The sequence below is a fragment of the Notamacropus eugenii genome, chromosome 7, assembly GCF_028372415.1.
Source record: "Notamacropus eugenii isolate mMacEug1 chromosome 7, mMacEug1.pri_v2, whole genome shotgun sequence".
Lineage (NCBI taxonomy): Eukaryota > Metazoa > Chordata > Mammalia > Diprotodontia > Macropodidae > Notamacropus > Notamacropus eugenii.
In genome coordinates this window covers 47,268,856-47,295,288 of record NC_092878.1, presented here as the reverse complement: position 1 = coordinate 47,295,288, position 26,433 = coordinate 47,268,856, and the positions used below count along the sequence as shown (strand labels likewise).

Below are 26,433 nucleotides of genomic sequence, written 5' to 3'. Positions count from 1 at the left end.
TAAAACTTAAATTTCAGACATATCAAAGTAAATGTTAGCTAATTTGATAATCACGCTGAATTCTTAAGCATGTCTAAATTTAACATTTCTCACTTAAAGCATGAAATACTACAACTCTTTTTAAAAGTTATACTACCAGCAAATTAATACATGGCAATATTACATACTTACTATTCTAAAACATTTTTCTAGGCAAAAATGTGATGTAAAAAACTAATAAAACTTTGTAGATACATATCAGCATAAGATACTTTTCCTTCATCAAAGACAAACAAGCTGAAGATCTTCAGAATTCCGTAGAAACAAGGTTCATTTCTGAACAGAAAGTTTACCAATATCAGATTCCAAGGAAACAGAATACACTCTTACCTACTTCTATGAATGGGTCAATGCACCTCATGGTATCAAGTAATAGGGCTCTAATGTCCTATAGGTTCAGTCCTAAGATTCAACGACTCCCTGATAATATGCATGTCTTTAAAAGACGAATGCTTGTGGAATGCGAAGAAAACCAACTATACCTTTACTTTTAGCTGACATAGATAAATTCTTGCAATGACAGTAAATGTCTTACCTTCCATACTGGTTCTCCAGTGTTGTTTTTAACATGAGGAACATTAAAATTCAGCATACGTTTCAAAGCCACTAAAAGAAAAAAAAGGACATTTATATCAAACGCTACTGCTTTTGGTTTGGTTTTACTTTCTCATTTTGATTGGTAACAGAATCCCAAATAATGTCCAATTTACAAACACAAATTTACAAAAGAACTGGGAAGGCTGCTGCTCCCATAATTCTATAACACACACTCCCCCCCACCAGTCTTGCCTTTAGTCTCAATCCCATGGCTGCCACTGCCATAGAAATTGGGACTACCATCATATACTTGACATCAATACTAAAGTACTAGGCACAACCCTGTAATAATATGGATACTAAAGTATGTACCTATATTATTAGTACCATATAGCTAACAGTATTAATGTTTTGATTTTGACAATGTTTACCCATCAAATGTTTATCATACACCTATTATCCAAAATAAGGAACGTTATTCCTGCTTCTCAGGACCATTCCACATCAATTGCCAGAGAGGCAACATGTAAATGCTTAGGTTACCATGCTATTTAAGCACCAGGAATATACCCCTTCCCTTAGCTGGGTCTAGGACTTGGCTACTAGAAAGGGAACACAATAGGGACATCACCTCTGTTTCCATTTCCTACTACCATCAGCACAATACAAAGGAAACGGGAACTTCCCTCAGTCTACACTTTCATAATCAAGCCAGATTTCCCTGAATGGATTTTGATTCCCCAAAGATTTACTGAGGTATCTGTGTACTCAGACAATCTGAATGGCTTCTGAACCTGTAATAATACTAAAAGTTGGTTAAATACACAATAGTAATTAGTCAAAAATTAAATCTCCAAAAATTAAAAAAAAAATACACTTCCAAGAGTGTATTCGCTTGACCTTGAGACAGGGATTTGCTTGAGCTCTCCCTCAAACTCCTCCAAAATATCTGTAAAAAAATTACTCTAAACAAATTCTAAAGCAGCAGAACCCATAAAAAAAGAGTGAAACAAACTTCCAGCTCAAGACTGGAAGGTTGACAGGAAAGATCGGTTGCACCAGACTAAGAAGCACAGTCCAGTGCAGGCTATACCAGCACAAATCCAGGCCCCGCCAAGCTGAGAGCAGGCCTCAGGGGACTGACAGGTGTGGGGGTTTCTAGACTTCTCAACCCACAAACAACTTAGAAGGTCAGTAGGAAAGGTCTGTTGGACCTAGGTGTGAGAAAAGCTTAGTCTACTCCTGGCCCCAGCACAACTCTGGCGGGGAGAGAGGTGCAGGGCAGTAGTGGCCAGGACTGCTTCTAGAGTTCTCAGCCCACAGATGGGAAGGGGCTCAAACCACTAATCAGAAGGAGATTGCAGGGATCTCTTTGCTGGCACTGAGGCAGAACTCTGTAGCTTTGCCCATACTTGGATCTGGGTAGCAGTCCTCTGGGGAGGAGGAGCATTAGCATAGCAGAACTTGTGGTAGCAATACAGAGGAAACCTTCCTCACAGTTCCAGAGCAGAAAAGAGTGTTTGTGATAACCTACAAACCAGAGCACAGGCCAGAGGAGTAAACACTTTGATTATACCACCTTGAAAGAACGGAAAACTTATAGGTCTCTAGAAGTATCTATGAGAACACCTGCATAAAACCCCTGAAGCTTGGGGCAGTGTGCCATCCACACTGGAAGCAAAGCCCTACCTTAACAACAAATTAAAAAGTCAAGAAAAAGGCTGGGAAAAGTAACAAGCAACAGAAAAAATCCAGACTATAGAAACTTACTTTGGTGACAAGGAAGATCAAAACATACGCTCAGAAAAAAAACAAAATCCAAGCTCCTATATCCAAAGCCTCCAAGGAAAATATGAACTAGTTTCAGGCCATGCAATATCTCAAAAAGGCTTTTGAAAATCAACTAAGAGAAGTAAAGGAAAAATTGAGAAGTGATACAAGAAAATCATGAAAAATGAGTCAACAATTTGCTAAAGGAGATCCCCAAAAATACCAAAGAAAGTAACACTTTAAAAAAAAATTGACTAGGCCCAACGGCAAAAGAGGTTCAAACAGCCAATGAGGAGAAGAATGCCTTAAAAAACAGAATTGGCTAAATGGAAAAGGAGGATCAAAAGCTCACTGAAGAATATAATTCCTTAAAAATTAGAATGGAGCAAATGGAAGCTAATGACTCTATGAGAAATCAAGAAATTACAAATCAAAACCAAAAGAATAAAAAAATAGAAGACAATGTGAAATATCTCATTAGAAAAACAACTGGCCTGGAAAAATAGATCCAGGAAAGATAATTTTAAAATTATTGGACTATCTGAAAGCCACGATCAAAAAAGAGCTTAGATATTATCTTTCAAGAAATTATCAAGGAAAACTGCCCTTTTATGCTAGAAACAGAAAGTAAAAGAGAAACTGAAAGCATTCACTGATCACCTCCTGAAAGAGATCCCAAAATGAAAACTCCCAGGAATATTATAGCCCAATTCCAGAGTTCCCAAGTCAAGGAGAAAACACTGCAAGCAGCCAGAAACAATTCAAGTATCATGGAACCACAATCGGAATAACACAAGATTTAGCAGCTTCCACATTAAGGGATCAGAAGGCTTGGAATATGAAATTCCAGAGGTCAAAGTAGCTAAGATTAAAACCAAGAATCATCTACTCAGCAAAACTAAGCATAAGCCATGGGGGAGAAATGGACAATTAACAACAGGAAGTGAATGTTGAAAACTAAAAATAAATTTTTAAAAAGGAAAAAACAAGAGAAAAAAATACATCTTCAAACTTCAGCAAAATCTTTTAACAGGGAACTACGGAAACAGCAAAGAACTGGAAGGGAACTTAGGAAGTCAAATATCTTTATAGACGGGGAAACTGAGGCCCAGAATGAAAGTGTATTTAACCTAAGGTTACACAATAAGTGACTAAGCTAGAATTGAAAGCCAAGTCTCTGGCCTCTGATTCATAATCCAGAAGTTCTTTCTACCACAGCAAGATGTGTTTCCTGCGTGAAGCTCATTAGAGGAGACAACCAAATCTGACTCCAGCTGTGAGCAGGAGATGGTAAAAAGAAGAGGCAATTTTATCAATTACTAGGACGCTCCATCATGGTCCCCTAAAGCCCTCGGCACAATTTTCCTGAGAAAGGGCTTTGCAAAATGCGTTTGGAAGACAGCAAAGTTCAAAGCAAAGTCTCAGGCGCAGTCTGGAGGGGTTACTAAAAATGGCTGGACAGTTCTAGCATTTGGTAATAATGGATATATGTGTATATGTGTGTGTATATAGATATATATGTGTGTGTGTGCATGTATGTATGCATACATATATACACACTCATACATATATATGTGCATATACATATATATCCAGCAGTTGGTAAAATGGACTTTAGAATGCAAAAGTGAGGATAAAATTATAGATCTGAGACTCAGCAGCAGAGACAGGGTGAAACTGAAAAGGGAGAAGCTAAGCTTATCAAGAGAGCAGAGAGAAGGGAGTCCAAAACAAATCCCTGGGGTTACATTTTTCAATCTCATGTCTCCCACATCCTCCATAACGCTACTGTTCTCTGGCTAGACTGTCTACTCACTGTACTTAAAACATAGGATAGGGTTTGCTGAGTGAATAATAAAAACTTCACACATCTGGTAGTATATTAGAAAGAACACTAAATTTGAAGTCTAAGAATCTAGGAATTAATCCTAATTTTGCTACTCCTATTAATGAAACTTTGGCAAGTCTTTTACACCCTGTGATCCAAAGACCAGATTACTCGTTAAAAAGTAGGAGGAAGGACGCACGAAAGGGCAACAGATGCCAGAAACCACCAGCGTCTTCAGTGCACCCGCGGGAGGTCAGGTAAGTTGGTGAACCAAGGCCATCAGCAGGCCCACCTGATCCTGGAAACACGCCCCTGGGTGTAACGCCCACGTAGGTCCACCAGCCGGCCAAACCCCCCGAGGGCGTGGGAGGTGGGAGCCCCCGCCACTGAGCACCTCCGGCAGCGACCCAAGCAGCGGCGGCAGCAGCGTGCCCCCCACGGACAAGCGCCCCTGCCCGACCCCAGGACGCCCGTCCCCCTGAGCGGGCGGATGAATCCGTGCACCGGGGGACCCCTGGGGACTCCTCCCGGCTCCGGGAGGCCCCGCCAGGGCGCAGAGGGGAAGCCGGGTGGCGGCCGCCCGCAGGCTGGGAAGGTGAGCGCCGGGGGCCCGAGTCCGGAGGGGTGAGGCGCGGAGCGGAGCGGGCCCGGGGCAGGAGCCGGGGCTGCCCGAGCCGAGCCGAGCCCGCTCCCGCCGCCCCCGCGGTGGCAGGGCCAGGCCGGCACAGCCCGGCCCAGGGCGGGGGGGAGGAGGAGGAGCAGTGCGGGGGCACGAAGCGAGCGGGTACCTGTCTGCCTCTCTCGGATGCTGGCTGCAGCCGCGGCCGCCATCTTGACTCCCACCATTCACCGCCGGCCCGAAGCCCGGAGCGGCAGGATGACGTGGCTGCCCCAACGCCCCCGGAAGGAAAGGGGGCGGGAAGCGGCGCGGCCGAGGACACGTGGCCCGCCGGCCCCGCCTCCTCTGCGTCATGGGGTCACGTGGCTCCGGGCCCGCGCTGCGCGCGCCGAGATTTTTAAAATCCCCGGATGGGGCCGTGCTGCAGGGTGGGAAGCGGGTCGCTCGGGGAGGGGGGGGCTGTCACGTGTGTGGCAGGTGATCCCACGAGTTAATCGTCGGCCTTTTGGCCTTTTCCCCTTCGGTCGTGGAGACTCCAGACGGTGCTAAAGCAGACCCATCCTTGTGGGAAAGTGGGGGAGGGGAAGGATGCCTCGAGAAAAAGGTGCGTGAATTTATTTAACTATTATTTTACAAATCACCCCAAATCAGTTTTCAGTTTGAATCCTTAGAGTTTATTGCACTTCAAAAAATGGGTACATATGACAGTTCATCTCCCGTAATCAATGGATCAACACTGACGTACTGCTCAATCAGTTCTGAAGCTTCACCAGAGTTGGCAGTGTACATTTTAAATGGCTATTTACACACCTAAAACTTACAATAAAATTATGGCCGCTATTCAAATGTAGCCATCCTTTTTTCCTACCGGCAGCTGTTTTTATTTTCCACACCCACGGTTGAGTGAAATCACAAAACGCTCCTGGTTACCTGTCCTAGAAATGACCCAATACTGAAGAAAAATGACGCTCCAAAATGCTTGCTAGTCCTACTCTAAGTAATCTTTTAAGTGGCCTGAACGTATTCACTGATATTTTAATCTGCCCGCCAGAGATGGAAAACTGAACAGCCCACACAAAGGTCACGCGTGAACGTGTAACACCCTTTGACCATTCTGCGGACCCCCACTGGGAATGTGAGTCTGCTCCTGCCCACCCGCCCCTCTCACTTGGGCTGTGTAACAGAAACATGCGCAAAAGGACACCTTTACAGGCCGTAAAATACAGACAGACAGACAGGCTGAATACTGTACCACGATAAGAAACAGAATTATGAGATTAAAGGTAATAATAAAGCATGCACAGTGCTGTACAGTAAGGTTAACAGGTTCGCCCTTCCCCCATCCACTGAACCCAGCCTTTCCCTTTTTTCAGTGAAGCTATCTAAATGTTGGGACAGTTGCTCTCCTTTCTCCCTTAAATATACATAATGATAGCAAGCAATTTAATCCTCAGCTTGCCTTGGAACTTGTAAAAATCTTGAGGTATTTGGATCTGTCTTTTCAATACAAGAAAAATTCACTCCAGTGATGAAATGCTTGGGAATCTTTTTGGTCTGATCTGGGGTTTCCCAGCTTCCTTTTCTTTTTCCGCAATCTTTGCAGCTAACCACTCAATCAGATCATAACTCAGTCAGCTCCTCCACATCCTTCTCTTCCGCCTCTAGCTCCAGTTCTTGTGCTAAGTTCACAACCTTGTTACTTCTTTGAACATTTCACCTTTGTCAGATCCATGAAAATCAGGAATGAATGTGGGGCACACTTTTTTCCCCAACTCTTTTCATTTATGCTTGCTACCTTCTCCCATGTCTTTTAGAATTCTTTATGTAAAGTCGAATTTGCATAATGCAAATTTGCATAAAACGAGAACTGTCTCATAGTGTTCGTATCTGTCACTATCTATATTCAGATCCTCAATTTTTTTTTAACATTTTTATTTAAACTTCGGAGTTCCACATTCTGTTCCTCTCTCCGCTCCCCCCGCCCTGAGATGGGAAGCAATCAGATCTTGGTTATATCTGCGCAATTATGTAAAATGTTTCCACATTAGTCATTTTGTACAAGAAGCTTCAGTCTGTATTCAATCAATATCCATTCTTTCTCTGGAGATGGATAGTCTGCTTCATCATTGGTCCTTTGGGATTGTCCTAGATCCAGTTAAATCGTTCACAGTTTTTCATTGAACAATATTGGTATCACTGTGTACAACTCTTCTAATTCTGTCCATTTCACTAATGCATCATATTACTTCATGTAAGTTTCCAGGTTTTTCTGAAATCATCCTACTTGTCATCTCTTCTAGCACAATAATATTCCATTACAATCACAGCCTGTTTAGCCATTACCCAATTGATAGGCATCCTTTTGATTTCCAATTCTTAGCCACCATAAAAACAGCTACTATAAATAATTTTGTACAAATAAGTTCTTTTCCCTTTTTTTGGATGTCTTTGGGATACAGACCTAGCAGTGATATTGCCGGATCAAAGAGTATGCACAATTTTATAGCCCTTTGGGCACAGTTCCAAATTGCTCTCCAGAAAGGTTGGATCAGTTCATAAATCCATTAACAGTGCTTTAGTGTTTCAGTTTTTCCACATCCCCAACCAACATCCAACTTCTATTTTTTTTTTTACTTTTTTGATTTTGTTTTATCCTATTTTGATGTCTCATAGAATCATCAGTTTCCACTTGTTCAATCCTGATGTTTTAAGGAATTATTTTCTTCAGTGAGCTTTTTTTACTTCCTTTTCTATTTGGTCAATTCTATTTTTTGGGAGTTATTTTCCTTGGTAAATTTTATCTATCTTTTCCCATGCTACTGACTTTGTCTTCATGATTCTCTTGCATCACAATTATTTCTTTCCCCAATTTTTCTTCTACTTCTGTAATCTGCTTTTTAAAATCCTTTTTAAGCTCTTCTAGGAATTTTTGGGTCGAGACCAAATTACATTTTCCTTTGAGGCTTCACATGTAGCCCTTTTGACGCTATTTACCTCTTCTAAGTTTATGCCTTGATCTTCCCTATCACCATAGTAACTTTCTATAGTTAAATTTTTTTTGGTCATTTTTTTTCCTGCCTTTTTTTTTACGGCTTGGTGTTTTTATGAGAGAGTTGGGCTCTAGTCCTGCCCTATCCCAAGCTTTTGGTGTTGGGGCTTTGGATCTTACTGGGGACTTTCACTGGGCTTGAGTGCTTAGCTGCTTGCTTTCTCTGGAGGGCAGGCTTCCTTTTTGGCTTGTATTGGGGGGGTTAGGGGTGGAGTCTCCCCAATGACCTAGCCTGACTGCTCCAGGGTTGGGGCTTGGCTATTGGCTTGCTATGGAAACAGGCTCTCCACTACTGGCCAGCCCTGGGGCACAGTAGCGCATACATTTAGGACTAAGAGGTAAACAAGCATTACATGGGGGGGGGGGACAGGGAGGGTGTGTGTATATGAAATTTTTGTATCTCTTGAGGATAAGTGAGAAATGAATTAACTTCAGAGTGCTACTTTTCTTATTTGAAGATTTAATTACAATGTTGCCTCATTTATGTGGCATTTCCTATCCATATGTTCAGTTTCATAAAACTTTTATAGAAGTTAGTTTTTTGTACAAAAGGAATCTTTCCATCTTGTCAGAATAGATTCATGAACGAAAAGCCCTAAGGTGTCAAGTTTACACAAAAGAATGCTTCATGTATTTTTCTGGTCACTTCCTATGCAACAGAGACATTATTACAAATGACCCAAATTTGCATATCAAACTGAGCAGACAAAGTTATAATGTACTGAAAGGCTGTCAACAGAACTAGAAGACATTTCTTTCTAAGTTTCTCTTCAGTACTTCAATCTGTACAATTTAGAGTACTTAAGCATAGGAAGTGAAATTAATTTCACTAATGTAGGAGAACTGCTCAGGTGAAGACACTCCCTCTACCAATGTAGGCCTCCAGCACCTCTACAATTTATAATCTTAAAAAGATGCCTGGGGAACTGGCACTGAGAAGTCACACAAACCAGGATGTATCAGATTCATGTCTCCAACCTCAGTCTTCCTGACTTAGAGATCAGCTCTCTATCCATTCCGCCATGCTGCCTAAAGTTAAAAAATAATTCATGTATATAAAACTGTCACTAGCAGAATTAAATTTGAGATTGATTAAAGCAAATTTTAAATTGTATAAATCCTGGACATAAACTACATACATTAAAAGTAAGTTATCAAACAAATGAAAGGAAATATTTTACATTTGATAATACAAGCAGAACACTGCACAATTTATCAGAGAGTAACAATAAAGAAACCATTAAAAATGTGGTCTGTTTACAGAGGGAGTAAATCTTATTCTAATTACTTTCCTTCAGATGAATAAACACTAAAGGCAAAGTCACCTGGCAAATTTATCTTTTTTTATATTGATTTTTGTTAGCATGAAGTCCTATCATTCAATCATCAATGACTCAGTTTTGTTTGAAAAGAAAAATAAATAGCACAGACCCAAAAGGTGTCTCAGGAGACATCCTAGAAAATTAGTGATTAAAAGAAACGTGCTCAAGTGAAAAAAGAACCAAACTTACTCATAGGTACAATTTTGAAATATATAAATATGAGCATATGAAAAGTAAAATCACTAACTGATTTCTGTTTAGACATAATTGAAAGTAAAAGACTTACAATATCATATTACCTAAAGGCTTTAACATGAGTGAATCCAAGAGAAGTGAATCCACGAGAAGTAAAGATTTGCTGAAGGAGGTTCCAGAAACCATAAAATTTTAAGACACAACTTCATTTGAAAAACATGTCAATATAAATAAGTCTAACTTTCAAAACTAAAAAGGAGTAATGATAAAAAGAAGCTGAGATTATTTTGTTCTCTAAACTCAAAGTTGCCCAAAGATACTCTGATCAGTACTAACAAGCGTAAAAAAAACTAGAAATAAATTTAGATCAGTAACTTCATAAGATTTTTTACCAAATTTTAATTTAGATGAGTTAAGCTGGGATTGCACTTGTAAGTTAGGGAGGGAAAAAAACCACAGTTAAATACATGGTAAAAGATCATTAAAATTTGTGGTGGAGTAAAAATGCTACTTTGGTATTAACTTCAAATTATGGATATGGAAGATGATAAGAATAGACTTTTTTTCCAGTTTTAAAAAAACAGCGCTTACATGGAAATTAAGTGAGAATGGCTTCTGGAATGGAAACATGGATTTCTAAATATAATACTTTTGTTCCTTTAAATAATTTACCAATGAAATTAATAGGTGCAAAATCATTTTACATGTATTAAAAGTTAGGATGTATGGGGTAGACTCGAGGAGGCTTACATGGTAATTCAGCCAAGTTAACTGGTTAACATCCACCACTGTAATAAAAGTCATAATGTGACAACTGATATAGAGACCTAAAATAACTAGATATTAACCCACATTCACTCACGTTGAAGGCATAGAACTGCCCTAAGTCTACAGAAACCAAAACTGTTACCATTACGGCCAAAGATACAATTAACAAATCCTAACTTTTCAGCACAATTTTAACGTAATTCAATTTCACAGGAGTACAGGGAGCAGGTTCTACCTTTTCCCAGCTGACCTATTTGCACACTTTGATTTCTAGTTTAGTGCCACTCCATCTTGAGAGTAATATGTTCTTAATTCATATGCTATAATACCTTTAAATTTTGTGGCATTTCTATTTAATGCTTTAAAAGAAAAGTTGAGAGAATTATTTTTTATACAAAACTAGAAGAAAATTATAGTTTACCTGAAGTAGACATAACTTAGAAAACTAGTCAACAGCAAGTTTTTATGTGTATCATGAGAAAGTAACAACTTACTAAAGTTACTTATTTTGAAGTTCAGATAAGTAAAAGCATTAAGGAAATACAAAATGTTACATCAGATCTGAATAAGAAGTTCCTTAACATATTGTACTTCTTAAAATATCACCACTTTCTTTAAAGTTCATATCAAATATTATTGAATTAGAACTGGCAAGTTTTAAGACAAGGGAGAATGAAGGACCAAGTTGTGGAATGTTAAGAATATGATGATAGCAGCTTACAAGGAGGCACTTCTGAAATAAGATTTAACATCCAGTGTAGTAATTTTTTTCTCTTTCTAGTTCTATGGCATTTCTGATGGCAAAGTCCATGTTTTCTTGAAATTCCTTATATGTGTTGGTTACTGGAAGAGTTAACTTGTTATAGTACTTGGTTCCAACAGGATAATCAACATGTATAAATTCAATTGATGGAGTAGGCTGAAATCCGACAGGTGGAATGGAGTGGCAACCTGTTGCAAAAACTAGGATATCTTCTAATGTTACTATGGATTCTCCATCTGAAACATATAAAAAAAATGACGGGAAAGTTAAAATATTTGCATAATTTTAGAAAATCTTCAACCTTTTGGAGATAGACATGGTGTTAAAAACAAAACAAAAATTTAAAAATCATTTCCATTTAAAATTTTTTTTAAAATGTTGCCATGTTAATTAGAATGGAAATCAAAAGGAATTTTAAAAAGTGAGCAATGGAGAAATTAGTTTCAAAATCAGAATTCTTATTTCTAAATACTTTAATAAGAATAGCTCATGCTAATAACTGAATTTCTTTACATTATTATTTATCCACTGCTAAGATGAATAATTGCAGACATATCATTGGGAAACGTATGTAGGATACCTTTTAAGGAACTCTGAAATAATTTTCCTAATCAGTAATAACAAGGATAAGGGCACTGAAAAGATTCTTTTTCTCCTGGAAATATTTTGAGAGGCTCACAATGTTTCCTTTACCTGAAACTATTTACTTCAGACATTTTATCTTCAATAGATTTCATAGAAGGATTTTCTCACTAACAGAGCAGACTGCTACTCATCCTAATCTGTTCTTGTGGGATTCTTATCAATTTTCTCCCATAAATTCCTTCTATAAAATTCATCCAATGGGTTCAAAGTCTGCTTTAGGGTATTTTAACAAGGTATTTGAGAGTACCACATTCAGGCTGTTCACCTAAAACTCCTTGATCTTGCTATATAACAAGCCTACCTTTCTCAAATTATACATTTTCTGGATGCTACCATAACATTTTAAGTGCAAGTTCATCCCAGACAATATGCATTGTCTTTTGGGTAACCTGCAATTATGAGTTTTCAGAAATTTTAATGTTTCATGATTTACAGCCATGGTACATTATCACACAAAGATAGAGTTTGTTTCAGAGAGCAGCATGGGATGATGGGCAGTTCTGTTATTTCTCAAATGTAATCTAGAAAAATCTCCTATTCAATTCTGGGTTCAGCTCATTATCCATCCAGAGTGCCTTCCAAATTACGTGTATCATTGGCCTAATTCAGTGACCTACACATTCAGCTGCACTGTCGTACCAGACAATAGCTTTCTTCATTTATTTGGTTTTCCTTTATAGATAATTAGGTTGAAGTCTTTTGAATGGTTGTAGATTTCACTGAGACCGTGGGGAAATAGCGTAGGGAGGGCTTGATGCAAATCGCACAATGTCATCCCCAGAAGAGGAGTGTCTGGACGCCTTAATCATTTATAGAGAATTGCTTATCAATCTGCATCATGTGGAACAGTCTATACAATGAGGGTAAACATCTCTGTTGAACTGTTCTTCTGTTTTATACTTAATATTAACAATCAAGCTTCCATGAATAGACTTCTCTTTCATTACATCTGTTGTGATGGTCTTTTCATATGGATGGCATACACTTCACAGAAACAATACCTTTGTTAGAAATGCTGTAGAAAGACAGACATACAAATGCACTGTTGGTGGACCTGTAAATTGGTCTAACCTTTCTGAAAAAATACTTAGAATTACATAGGAAAATTCACTGAAGTGCACATGCTAATTCAGCAAATTTACTTAAAAATAAGATAGCTATTAACAAAAATTTATTTAAAAAAATAAAGTGGATGCCTATTGACTGGAAAATAGCTTAGCAAAGTATAGTGTATGGCTGTAATAGAATGTTACTATACTGTAAAAATGATATATATGAAGAATTCAAAAATTTAGGTAATTTGTAAAATGGAACCAAGAGAACATATAACATGATAACTACAATAACATGAAGGAAAACAACACTGAAAAACTTCAGAATTCAAAGTAATGACCAGTTATGATGGTAAAATGTAGATCATGCCTCTCAGCAGGGAGGCAGTCTACTAATGGGATAAGGAATATTACTTAATACTAGGGAAAGTTTAAGGAACTCAAGAAATCACTGACATTAAAAAAAGGAGTCCCTCTGCCTTAAGGTTGGTTCCACAAATTCATTTTTTGACACTACAAATAACAGCGTTCTAGAGTTCTTATTTTCTGCACCTTCAACTCAACTGCATAAACATGAAGGTGTGGCCTACGGAAGACAGTTTAGGAAAATTTAGCTCTTATTTTCTTAGGACGTACTTCATATGTACGTAAATCAATCTCAAAAGTTTATAGAGAACTTCTTTTATAGAGACTTTAAATAGGAACTCAAGTTAGTTGTTATTGATGTCCTCTTAAATCCCATTTCTTTGAATGAAATGAAAAGAAATTATTATTCTTTGGTAACAATTGTGCACGTACATAATTTTTATCTGATAATTATCTAGTATCTTCCCTTTTTTCAGCTATCTTGAGAATTTATCTCTTAATGCTTTCACAACTGGGGTGGCTCTAGCACACATTTTTTTCTGTATGTACTTGGTCCAGTTCAGCTCTTCTAAAGTCCAAATACAATGATTTCACTATCATCAATGATGAAAATGGTTTATTACAAAAATATTGCTCAGCATCCTGTTTTCCTTATTTTAATACTAAATAGAACTATAATAGCTGCTTATAATAACTCAGGCTCATTCTAAAGGGTCAAGAGGGCCATGGAAAGACTGAAGTAGATCCCTGTAAATTTCATGAGGGCAGTGACAATGGTTGTTGAATGAACACCTGCTGACTGATAGCCTTCCCTGCAAATTTTTATAGAATTTGCCATAGTATGTAAACTAGAAAAATGTCAAATTACAATGTCAAATACATGCTAAAGGAATGTATGTAGCAGAAACTTATATTATCAAAATATGTTTTTCTAAAAAGATTTGAATGTTCCTTTGGAGATCTGGTAGTTAATTTTACTAAGATTTACCTCATATCACACTCTACTACTTTGTCAGACAACTTGGACTGAAATATTAAAGTTTTAGTGTAAGCTAAGGAAATATGAGCAACTTTTAAGATTGAGAGGGAAAACTGAAATACCAAAAGAAGAGATAAAAACCTAAACAAAATCTAAACACAGATACTTTGAAAATTTTAAAATATTCACTTACTTTCAACATTCTGCAAATAATTCATCCAAAACCCCATAGCTCTGGTGTCCTGTGCTTCAGACAATTTGTGCATAGTAAAAAGATCACTAAAGATTTTGGTTGTAAGTCTCTCAGGCTTGTGACACAGGATACTATAAAATGCTTCTGGATATTTCTGCATTGTTTCTAACACACCAAGGGTTCTCAAACCCTGCTGAAAACTAAAGGGGAAAAAGAAAGAATGAATCCATTGGGGACGGGGGGGGGGGGGGGGGGGAAGAAAAAACCATTGGTTTTGTTTTGCAAACATTCAGGAAGAGAAAAAATTTATTCCCAGCTAAATGTTTTCTGACTAGATTTTCATGAATAATTTGGTACAAGGGAACTAAGGTTTGACATCAAAAAACTTAGAAAAAATTTCATTGTATTTTAGCAATCAGTAGTCAAAGTGTAACTTGTTTCTAATCTTCAAGTGATAGGACTACAATCCTACCTTTATAAGATAACCATGCTAGAATGGGTTGAAGACCCACAGTCAATGTACCATATAAAGATATAAAAATCCTAATTCAGGGATGGGGGAGAATGGACAAAATAAGGAGCCAGATAATTATGATACAAAAAAGGTAACATTTATGTAAAGTACTAAAGAAGAAAGTAAGGTGCTAGAAACAGAAGCAAGAACAGGAAGTAACAGGATGAATGAGAGTGCTGAAGTATTGGGAGAATCGTGATGGGAGATAGTAAAGCCAAGGCTGTCTTAGGATAAGCACAGAGATTAAAAACACCACCACAGCTACACTGGGGAAAGAAGGGAAAGCCCTCTGACTTTGAAGAAGGCCCAGCTACTGAATTCTTACTCTGTTGCTATTTTGGGGCAGCAAGATGGGGCCCGGCCTGGAATCAGGAATTTTGACCTTCCTGGGGTCAAATCAGTCCTCAGACACTCACTTGCCATGTGACCCTGGACAAATCACTTAACCTCAGTAACCTGCCTCAGTTTCCTCATTTGTGAAGTGAGCTGGAGAAGGAAATGCAAAGTACTCCAGTATCCTTGCCATAAAAAAAACCCAAATGGGGTCATGAAGAGTCAGTCAGGACCGAAAAACAACTGGATAGCAACTTGCTGCTATTTCTCTGACAGAAACAAGGCATGAAACCAAAATAGCTCAGAGGGAGTTGATGCTCAAGCCACGCAGCTTAGCTGGCCTTTGGTGAATTTAAATCACCCATTTCTATAAATTCTCAGATATGTTAATAGCTGACATTTAATTGCTGATCCACTGGAGGAGAAATATGAAAAGCTGGGCAGGATATAAAAACAACACAGCCTTAGAGCAGGGCTAGTGTTGTTCAAATTTTCATTTCAAAGAAAGAAAAGAATACATAAACTAGCTTGACTTCTCTTCCTGGTAAAATTGTACAATGTCTCAATAAAGAGGTGGTTATTTCTGTTGTGTTCTAGGAGTTTTTCAATTGCGTCTGACTCTCTGTGGCTGCTTTTGGGGGTTTTTTTTGGCAAAGGTACTAGAGTGGTTTGCCATTTCCTTCCCCAATCAGTTTTAGAGATGAGGAAACTGAGGCAAACAGGGTTAAGTGACTTGCTCAGGGTCACACCCATAGTAAATGTCTGAAGCTGTTTTTGCTGTCAAGAAGATATCCTAATTTTTCCTCCTTACATTTACTTTTCCAGGAAAAAAAAAAAAGCCCAAACTTTCCTCCTGGAAAGGTTGTTGAAATCAAACGTTTTCAAGACAAGCCAGAGAGAGGAGAATTCCACAGTGGAAGAACACATACAACCTGCTGTGTATTTCAGAACCCCTACTCTGTCTGTGGCAATAAACTATTTCTAGATCAGAGATCTTAAACTAGTGGCCCCTTGCAGGTCTGCAGATAGATTTCAGGGGGCCTAGAAACTTGAATGAGAAAAAAATTACATCTTTAACTCACCTCTAACTGGAATTTAGCCATTCCTTCAGTTTATCTTATGCATTTAAAAATATTCTGAAAAGGGGTTCATAGGCTGTATTAGACAGTTTATGGGTTCCACTACACAAAAAAAGTTAAAAAACCTTGATCATACTTAATGTCAAAATGTGTCTCTCACTGGACTTTCAGATCATGAAACCACCAAGATGAAGGTCTAGATATTTTCTTTCATCTCCATGACCTCTCAAATCTCTCTAAAACAAAAATGATATACCAAAGAGAATGCCACTTTAGCTATCTCCATGATTTAGGACAATTCAGAATCCAAAAGAAAGTAAAACAAAACAAACAAGCAAGCCCAAGAACCAATCCCTACCCTAAGTTTACTTTGGATTGCTTCAGCATTACCCAAATTACCAGCAGTGAGGCTACTCTAGCACACCCAAGACCTAGACCATGGGCCTGCAATAAAACCCAAATTCCAGGACATAAGCTTGCAATAAAATCCAGCCCTACAGACTGAGAATATAAATAAACAGAAATAAAAGAAAACCTGGACGAAAAGCAGCATAAAACAGTAATGTTAAAAGAAAATACATTCGCTACCCAACCAAAACATACTGACCTCGAAAACAGGATGCAAAGAGACAACCTAAGGATTATAGGTTTCACAGAAGAACATGAAAGGACAAAAAACTTTAATACCATAATGCATGAAGAACTACCTTGAGCTTCTGAACACAGGAAATGAAATACCAATTGAAAGAATTGATAGACTGAGTCTAAACCAAGGCTATAGACTCCATGACACACAGTGGTTAAATGTAACCATTTAATTCAGAAACAAGTTCAAGGAGAAAAACGTACAAAGGGAAGGAAAAACATCAGATTATTCTGTACCACACAGAAAACACTGGAGTAAATAGAATAATATATTCCAAAGAAGAATGGGATTCAGGAAGCAGCCCAGGGTGACCTATCCTGCAAATCTGGGTTGAACATTAAAATGGAAAAAGATGGATGTTCAATAATAGAGACATTTATAACCATTTAAGAAAGAAAACCAGAACTTAAGAGATTTGCTTCTCAAACACCCCAGATAACAGAAATGCAAGAGGTATGAACAAATGCAACAGCCAAGGACAACAGCAGCAACAGAGAGAAACATCAGAGACACTAGGAAGAGACTTCTTTCTAAATATACACAAGGAGAGGGAGGAGAAGATGTAAATCATATGGAGATAAAAGTCAAGACACAGGACTGAGCCATCATGGACAGAAACAATGATGCCCATTCCGTATACTATTAGTTGAGATCTAAAAATGGTAACAACAGTAATAAGACAACAGAAAGAAACTTTAAAGGTCAAAAGGAAAGAGGAAACAAAACTGTCCTTACTTGCTGATATGATGGTATATTTAGAAAATTTTAGGTAATCAGCAAAGGTATTATTAAGAGAAACAAAGCTTCAGTAAAGTTGCAAGCTACAAAGTAAACTCTCTCAAAAATCAACAGCATTTCTATGTAATAATAAAATCCAAGAAGCAAAAGTAGAGAAATCCCATTCCAAATAATTACAAAATGCAAAAAATACCTGGAGAGGGATCTACCAAAAAACACAAAAGACTTATAAAGATTCAATCGTAAAGTACTCCTTAAAGAAAGGACAGTTTAAATAGCTGGGAAAATATTCTGGTTAGGCTGTGCCAATATAATTAAAAGGACAGTATTGTAAAATGTCAACATTGAATGCTAAACAGATCAAGTTACCATGGGTATACTTTATAGAACTCAATAAAATAATAACAGAATTCATTTGGAAAAACAAAACATCTAGAATATCAAAGAAAATGATGAAAAAAAGTGAGGACATAGGGGGAATATTACTTCCAGACCTCAAACCATAGTATAAATTTGATTATTTGGTTAACAATTTGACTTGTTATTATTTGATAACAATAGTTATCAAAACTATCTGATATTGGTTATGAGAGAAAAAGAGAGAGAGGGGGGAGGGAGGGAGGGAGAGAGAGCAACAAACTAGATAAAGGAGAATCAGAAATAACAGAACTCAATAAGTCAGTATAGCTAATATTTGATAAAATGGAAAACGTAAATTACCTTGGAAAAACCCCCTTATTTCATAAAAACTGCTGGGAAAACTAGAAAGCAGTCTGAAAGAAATTAGACTTAGACCAACACCTTACATCATATTCCAGAATTCATTTTAAATGGATGACCTTAATATTAAAGATCATATTATTTGCAATTTGAAAGAGAATAGATCATATACCTCTCATGGGTATGGGTAAGAGGCACATTCTTAACCAAACAAAAGATAGTGGCAGTTACAAAAGATAAAATTGATAGCTTTGATTACTTGAAAATGAAAAAGCTTCTGAACAGACAAAATTAATGGATCTAGAATAAGAAAGGAAATGAGCAAATAGGAAAAAAAAAACCTTTCAATCAAATTTCTCTTAGTGCTGTTTTGTTGTTGAGTCATTTCGGTTATATCCAACTCTTCATGACCTCATTTGGAGTTTCTTGGCAAAGATACTAAAAGTGGTTTGCCATTTCCTTCTCCAGCTCATTTTACAGATGAAGGAACTTGCTTGATGAAAGTCACCCAACTACTAAAAGTCTGAGGCCAGATCTGAACTCACAAAGACACGCTCCTACTGTCTGATATACAGGATAAATAAACATTTAATAAGTGTATAGAAGACTAATACCCATTCCTCAACAGTGGTAAAAGGCTAAGAACAAATAGTTCTTAAAAGAAAAATTGTGAAGTATTCACAACCATATGAAAGAATGCTTCAAATCGCTAAGAACGAGGCAAATGCAAATCAAAGCAACCTTGAGTTTCCATCTCACACCATGCAAACTGACAAAGATGACAAAAAAGGCAACAGTCAGTGCTTGTGGGGGTTATGGAAAAGATAGGCACACTGATACCTTTGTGACGGAGGTGCAACTGGTACAACCATTTTAGAAAGCAATTTGAAAAATAAAGAGCAAATAATACAATGAAAACGTCTATTCCCTTTAAACTAGAGTTTCTGTTACTAGGCTTATACCCCAATGAAGCCACTGGTAAAAAGGAAACCTCCATATACAATAAATATTTATAGCAGTACTTTTTGTGATAGCAAAAACTAGAAACAAAGTAGATACCCATTAACTGGGAATACAAATTGTTGTGATAAATGGAATGGAATTATGTATGTGATGAACAGAAAGAAGCATGGAAAGATCTGCGTAAATTAATGTACTTTCAAGTTAAGTCCAAGAAATCAGGAAACACAGTAATTACAAAAATGTAAATGGAGAAAACCAACACCTACCAAAAAAATCAAAAATGAATGTAACAAAATTATAAAGATTAAGTAGGATTTGAATTAGGAGGAGTGAAAGAACATCTCCAACCTAGCCCTTCATGGAGCCGGGAGAGCCATAGGTGTTACACATTGCACATATTTTCTGACTTTTTCAGTGTATCAAATCGTTGTGCTCATTGTTTTCCTCTTTAAAAAAACCGTTAAAGAGCAGTTTCTCTGGGAGGGGGAGCAGATACCAGAGTTCACTATGATGATCTAGGAAACAAAAGGTATCAATAAAAATGTATTTTTAAAAAGTGTACCTCTCACTGCGTTCCTTTTCCTTTCTCTATCAAATCCCAGCTACTCGGACCTGCCGTCTGGGTCCTGTCATCACTTCTAGCATATCTGCACTAAAATTTTGTGTTGTTTCTTTCACTGTAATAAAAGTGATGCTGAATAGGCCTTAAAAACAATAATAGCTAGGATTTATATAATGCTTAAGGTTTGCAAAGCACTTTATATGTACTACGTCATTTAATCAAAGGCATCATTCATATGTAACAGAGAAGTAGTATATCATATTCTTATACATCCAGTTGTTTTATATTTTAATACTTTTGTATATAAAATGCATTAAAAGAACATAAAGCTTAGAAAACTGGTTTTGAATTACTTTTTGGGAATTCAATTCCTAAATGCTGTTATAGTAATATAAGTAAAAGAGCTTAACATAAGGAATGATTAAGGCATGTTTAAATGATACCATTTTGCTCTTTGTTAAAAGATGAATGTGTTCTCAGAAGTCACTGTTTCAAAAACATTAAATTTGCAATTAAAGTCAACTACAGACAAAAAGAAATGAAGAGCTAGTGGCGTAATATACTTTTATTATTTTTTAAATTCATATTTCTGCCTTACAAAGGACATTCGATGCTGAAATGATTGCTACTTTCTCCTGTTACATACTAGTATCAAGGCAGCCTCAGAAACTTTTAGTCATTTCACCTTGCTGAGCCTATTTCCTCACCTGTAAAAAAAAGATAATACTTATAATAATGCCAGCTTCTTAGGGTTATTATAATCATCGAAGAAGGTAATATGCTTTGCAAACCTTTAAGAAAAAAACATGTAAGCTGTTATTATACAGTAAAAGCAATTCCATAAAATAAAGCTGGTAAAATTATTGTCCATTGGAGAAGCTGAAAGCCATATAAAGAGCATAAAGCCTTTTCCTAGGTTTAGTAGGTCATGTATGGGACCAAATACACCTTCAGTTACCAGTGAGAAACTGGGCTATGTAAATTAAAACATGTAATTCTAGAATTCCACATGCAAACAACCTACCTGTCCAAGGGTGCCTGCACTCTTTTAATTACATGATAGGTGAGTATGTCTTTTACTAATACATCCTTGTCACTTAGCAGTGTTACAAGTCTTAGACATCCAATGTGAGAGAGGTATTCAAAGCAATCACGTATTGCTGACTTTAAGTGAGTCAAATTTTTTGAACCTTTAATCTGCACCAAGAGAAAATAAACATATATGTATATATTTACTAGAGATGTGTACGCCTTAAAGAAATCTTGTCTACTGCTTTATCTCTTCTTTGGATTACACTTGGGAAATTAAGACTTTTTTCAAGCTAAAAGTTTAACAAATAATTCAGTGATGATAATAAAAATTTTTTGTCGCAAAATACAGTTCCCCAAATAGACAATAAGCTACAAGCAGAAAGCATACAAGGCCATCCCTTGTCTTAACCCTAAGCTACAGAGTTTAAATTTACCAAATAAAAATGTATGCTCAATTATATTTTCTTGTACAATGGTAAAGTTCTTACCTTGGTTATTATTTGCATCATATTACTGTCTTCAACATCTTCTAGAGCTGGCTCCACATTCTCTGGTCCAGATACAAGGCAGTTAAATAATGTTTTAGAAAACAAAAAAGGTGGTGGACCACCATGCACCAAAGAAATGGCAATCATTCTACCAGCCTCAAAGTAGAGATTCTCTTTAAGAGCTGTAAGTGTAGATGAAAATTGAGGATTCTTTTATTATTTAATTTTTACTTAACTATTACTTTAATAATAAGTGCATTTAAATTAAGAAAAATATAATAAAAAATATGGTAAAGCGAAACATCAAAATATAAGGGAATAAGCAACTAACTGGCCAGAAATATCAAAGCTTAGAATTGCATAAAACAGATCTCTAATGAATCTAAAATATCAGGACGACCTCTTTACCATGAATTTATTTGTACCATCATAATACAGATTCCAGAATGTTTCCAAGGGGAACTTTGTGATTTATCAACACATAGCCACAGGAACTTGATAAATCCTTGTTGAATCAGTATTCCCCAAATGGGGAGTGTTAAGGGGAAACATGAGAGGAAGAAAATTCTAAGGCATAATTAAATTTTTTCTATATCACCTCTAACTTCCACTTATAGCAGAAGTTTTCTGGTGCATACTCTCATCATTCTCATCATCAAAACCTAACATAAGCAATGGTGGCACAGAAAGGTCTTACAAATAGACACTTTGTCTAAGAGTTAATATTGCCCAAATCATCTTTAGAAGCTATGTTCACTATTTCATAGATTTTATTTTCTGTTATGTGAAGTGATGAATATTAAATTCCTTAACCAAATCCTTTCAAATAAGCAGCCATTCAAACCGCCTACTCTAAGTTAAATAAGGGGCATCTAGATGGCTTAGTTAATACAGCTGTGGATCTGGAATCAGGAACACCTGAATTCAAATTCTGCCTCAGACACTTACTAGCTATGTGACCTTGAGAAAGTCATTTCACCCCTGCCTAGGAGGCAGCTTGATGTCTCTGTGGATATAGTGCTGGGCCTGGAATCACGAACGCCTAAGTTCAAATTTGGCCTTAGACATTTAGTAGCTGTGTGACCCTGGGCAAGTCACTTAATCTCTGTTTGATTTAATCCACTGGAGGAGGAAATGGCAAACCAGTATCTTTGCCAAGAAAACTCCATGGACAATGGGGTTTTGAAGAGTCGGTCATGACTGAACCAAATAACAAGAGTTAAGTAAAGCAGGATAAAGAAAACCCCTTCAATTTCAAATTGTAAATTGTTATTTTGTCATAGAATCAGAGAATCTCATGACTAAAAGAGAATCACTACAGACACCCTCAACAAAAGAAAACAATTCTTTCCCAAGATTTACTGTACTAAACCTATTTTTCTGTTATACTCTTTCTTAGTAATAGAGTGAAAAAATGCTTCCTGTGTTCCAAACACTGTGCTAACCTCTGGCAACACAAACAAATAAAGCAAGATAGTCCCCACTCTAAAAAATTCACACCCTAATTGGTGGAAACAGCATATAAAAAGTGTATTCTGCTGCAGAATGGATGGAAAGGCCCTGAAGTTCTAAGGCTGTAGTGGAGGTGCAGATGGCAATACCCAGATGGAAATGCCATTTTAATGTTTTAAGCCACAGTTGCTAATTTTTGTTTTTAACTTCATGTCAAGTTATTTCTTTATACTAGCTAATATACTAAGCATGCTTAATTATAAATAAATTGCTTACCTTCAGAATTAAGAGACAAGTTCTTTGACATGGACCCTTCAAATAGTGATGAGCTCTCAAGATGTCCCATTAAAAGGCTTAAGAATTCATGCCTTGATCCATTAGTATCTTCATTTCCATTTCCATTATAGAAGTGTACCTCAATTGCATCTGATGGATTAAAGTTTCGCTTTCTGAATCCTTTTATGGCACTATTCCAGATATTTTCTTTGTTGATAAAGAGTTTTTGAGTTTTTTGTTTAACTTGGTATCCTAATTCTCTCAATATGTTAGAAACATCTCTTTTCAACATGCTGACTTCCCTAAAAAAATATGAATTTAATTTAATTGCATAGGCAATATAGTAGTTATAGCTAGAAGTGAGAACAGAGAATCACAAGGCATTCCTTATTTACAAACTGTTACAGCTGCCATCCCACCCAACTAATTATCATTTTAAAACCTGAGTTTGCCACACATACACCTTCCTAACCAGAAGTACTTGTGTCAAATATAAGAATATTTGTTTTTGAGGGTCCTGACAAACTTTACATTAAAAATTTGCCCCCACTCCTAGTAAAAGCAGACACCCATATAAGGCTTCAAAAGGTCTTTTTGTTGGCTACTCTTCACAATACAAAAGTTTATTTTTCAAAATGCTCTCACATGAGTTATCTCATCTTCACAAAATCCCTGAAAGGAATAAAGGGCTGATTTTATTATCTGTGTTTAATATGTAAGTGGTACTAAGAGGTTATGTTATTTGCTTAAGGTCAGTTATGGCTAATTTGCTGTGGAACTGCCTGATTTACCATATTGGTCCATCTGAAAAAGTTAATTTGCCTATCAATGAAGGCATACCCTAAACATTGTTTTCTGGGTTCAGTGCAAACTCATACCATGGGCTCTTAACAGTGATCATATAAACAGAGTATGCCTCTCTTCTTAAATTTCCTGGACCCAGAAAATGTGTGACCTTCCCCTGGTTATTTGCAACCTTAAGCACTGGCTTAAAAGGATAACATTTAAAGCATTCTAGAAAAATAACAGGAATAGCTGAGCACAGGGAGCAAGGATAGCCAGTATCTATAAGGTTGGAAAAAAGGCTAAGCTGGTTGGTCTCTAAGGACATTATGGTAGAGTTTTTTTTTTAAACAGTATATTTAGGCAACATTAACCATGGCAATGTACTTGTAAGCAAACCGGTTTCCCAGACCCAGCTCCCATCCTCCATTTCTGAAAACAGATCTGATACAAGGGTATTCGTTCAGATGCACTTCCTCTGTCTCTCCTGTTTCTCTCTAGTTTCTTTTAATTTTCAAAATAATATTTAACAATAATGTCTTTTGCTTTTGTATCACCTTCATTTTAATTCAACAAAACCAACCAGCATACCAACCAAGTCCACAGTATATGCTATATTCCATACCAATAGTCCTCTACCTCTCCAATAAAAGGAGATATATTGAGTTTAGTCATTATGATCACAGTTTTATTTTTTTTCTATTTATATTGTTATAATCACTGTTTATGGTGTTTTTGGTTCTGTTTTCTCCACTCTGCATCAGTTCACGTAAGTCTTCTCATGCTCTTTTGAATTATTAAGATTCATGGTTTCTTATGGTATAGTAATTTTCCATTTGCTTACCAAAATTTGATCATTTCCCAATTCACAGGCATCCACTTTGTTTAGTCTTTTCCTACCACAAAAAGCACTATTAATACTTTGTAGGCAAAATAGGCATATTTTGATGTAAATATAAACTTTCTGTATTTGATATTTTTGGAACGTGTGTCTTACAGTGAAATATCTGAGTCAAGGATATAGACTTTTTAATCACTTTTTCTAAAAGCATAATTCGAAACTGCTTTTTCAGAATGGTTGAACTTCACAATTCTACCAAAGTGTATGTGTGTCTGTCTTTCTGCAAACCCTGAAAACTGACCACTTTCATCCTTTGTCATCTTTGCCCAGTTGCTGGATATTAGGTAATACCTCAGAGTTGTTTTGATTTTCATTTCTGTTATTAGTAATTTGAAGGTACCTTTCATATGGTTCCTAAAAATCTGCAATTGTTCTCTTGAGAACTATTTGTTCACGTCTTTTAACCACTTAACTATTGGGAAATGGCTCTGAAGTCATTTTGTGTTAATTCTCTATATATCTTAGATAGCAAACTTTTTTTTTATCAGAAGTATCTGAGGCAAAGATTTTTTTCCCACAATCAATAGCTGCCCTTCCTATCTTAGCAGCACAAATTTTGTTCATGCAAGTGTTAAGATATCATCATTCACCATCTGCCTCTACATTCACTCAGCGACTCGCTCATTCTTTCCTTTTCTCAATAACCCTGGTTTAGGAGGTGCTGTTCCACGGCCAGATGCTCCTTTATCTCTCACTTTCTCTTACATACTGCTCTAATACACCAACTCCATCTTCACTCCTTATACATCATAAATATGCCAAATCATCACCAGATGCAATGGGGGATATTCTGGGGGAGTGGAAGGATTTTGGGGTGGATGTGGAATCAAAATTTCTAGATTCTAATCCCAAATCTGCCACTTGCTGTGTGACTTTGGCAAGTCATTTAACTTCTTTGGAACCTCAGTTTATCATCTCTAAAGTGAAAGAATTGGATTAAATTGCCTAGAAGATCCTCCTCCACTGCTAAATCTTGTTATCCTCTTATGTGTATGTGTTTGTGTATGAGGGAGGATAGTGGGAGGTAGAATAATAAACTTCCCACCTTCCCCCAGGGTTATTAATTATATCTTCTCCTTCCCCTGGTTGGATTGAGAAACTTGTCCTAGACCTGGCACCACCTTAGATGAATTCCAAAAGATTAGGAGACAAAAATATTCAGAATAAAGTACTATGATCCAAAAACAAAACATAACAAAACAAAACAAAAAAACAACAAAAAACCCAAAACACTGAAAACAGCAGTAGAATTAATGTAATGGAATATTATTACACCATAAGACATTATGGATATAAGGAAGTCAGGGAAAGGTGAGAGGACTTGAATGAACTAAAAAGCTTAGTAAAATAAACAGAACCTGGAGAATAATATATACATATACGAAGTCTATAATAATGTGAATGACAACAAACCAAAAGGAATTCAAACTCTGAGTAACTACAATGAGTAGTTTATAGAAAAGAGATGGATAAAACATAGCCTTTCTGGTAAAGAGCTGGAAGACAATTGGTTCAAAATGTTGGACATGGTCAGTGCCCGTTTATTTAGCTTGTTTTTATCTTACAAAGAGAAGGCTCAATGAGGTAGGGATGTATGCAAGAGTAGGGAGATATCAAAAAATGACTGTTGTGAAAACAAAGGTATCAAAAACCTCAATTTTTTAAATCAGTAAAAGAATGGCAATCTCTACTACAAGGCAGAGAGAACATTGGCCTTGAAACAGATTTATTGTAATCTAGAAACTTCAACAATTCTTTACGGAAAGAAGTAGTTAGTCCCTCTAATAGATAAGTGGTGAAAGTATGTGGTCATAGAGTTAA

The 26,433-nt window shown here is 36.8% G+C and overlaps 2 protein-coding genes and 1 long non-coding RNA gene across 11 annotated transcripts in view; 1 reads left to right on the top strand and 2 right to left on the bottom strand.

Annotated features, from left to right (window-relative positions):
• Nucleotides 1–5,140, bottom strand: part of SCFD1 (sec1 family domain containing 1) — a 109,398-nt gene extending 104,258 nt beyond the window's left edge. Inside the window, exons 1-2 of one of the 4 annotated variants that reach the window (XM_072625182.1) lie at nucleotides 4,963–5,140; nucleotides 575–645 (exon numbers count right to left, since the gene is read on the bottom strand). In XM_072625182.1, the coding sequence (XP_072481283.1) occupies nucleotides 575–618 (44 nt within the window). In that variant the 5' untranslated portion in view covers nucleotides 619–645; nucleotides 4,963–5,140. The remainder of the gene's footprint in view (nucleotides 1–574; nucleotides 646–4,962) is intronic. The other 3 variants (XM_072625181.1, XM_072625183.1, XM_072625184.1) reach the window with 3 other exon arrangements.
• Nucleotides 5,141–5,218: 78 nt separating this feature from the next.
• LOC140514802 (uncharacterized) lies at nucleotides 5,219–15,963 on the top strand. Its single transcript, XR_011970737.1, has 2 exons — nucleotides 5,219–5,397; nucleotides 15,798–15,963. It is a non-coding gene; the product is annotated as an uncharacterized lncRNA (long non-coding RNA).
• Nucleotides 9,739–26,433, bottom strand: part of G2E3 (G2/M-phase specific E3 ubiquitin protein ligase) — a 70,008-nt gene continuing 53,313 nt past the window's right edge. For 4 of the 6 annotated variants that reach the window (XM_072625176.1, XM_072625174.1, XM_072625175.1 and 1 more), the window contains 5 exons: nucleotides 22,929–23,230; nucleotides 21,201–21,382; nucleotides 20,705–20,877; nucleotides 14,126–14,325; nucleotides 9,739–11,126 (listed from right to left, as the gene is read on the bottom strand). In XM_072625176.1, coding sequence (XP_072481277.1) covers nucleotides 10,873–11,126; nucleotides 14,126–14,325; nucleotides 20,705–20,877; nucleotides 21,201–21,382; nucleotides 22,929–23,230 — 1,111 coding nt within the window. In that variant the 3' untranslated portion in view covers nucleotides 9,739–10,872. Of the gene's footprint in view, nucleotides 11,127–12,453; nucleotides 12,551–14,125; nucleotides 14,326–20,227; nucleotides 20,388–20,704; nucleotides 20,878–21,200; nucleotides 21,383–22,928; nucleotides 23,231–26,433 lie in introns of those variants that run through there. The other 2 variants (XM_072625178.1, XM_072625180.1) reach the window with 2 other exon arrangements.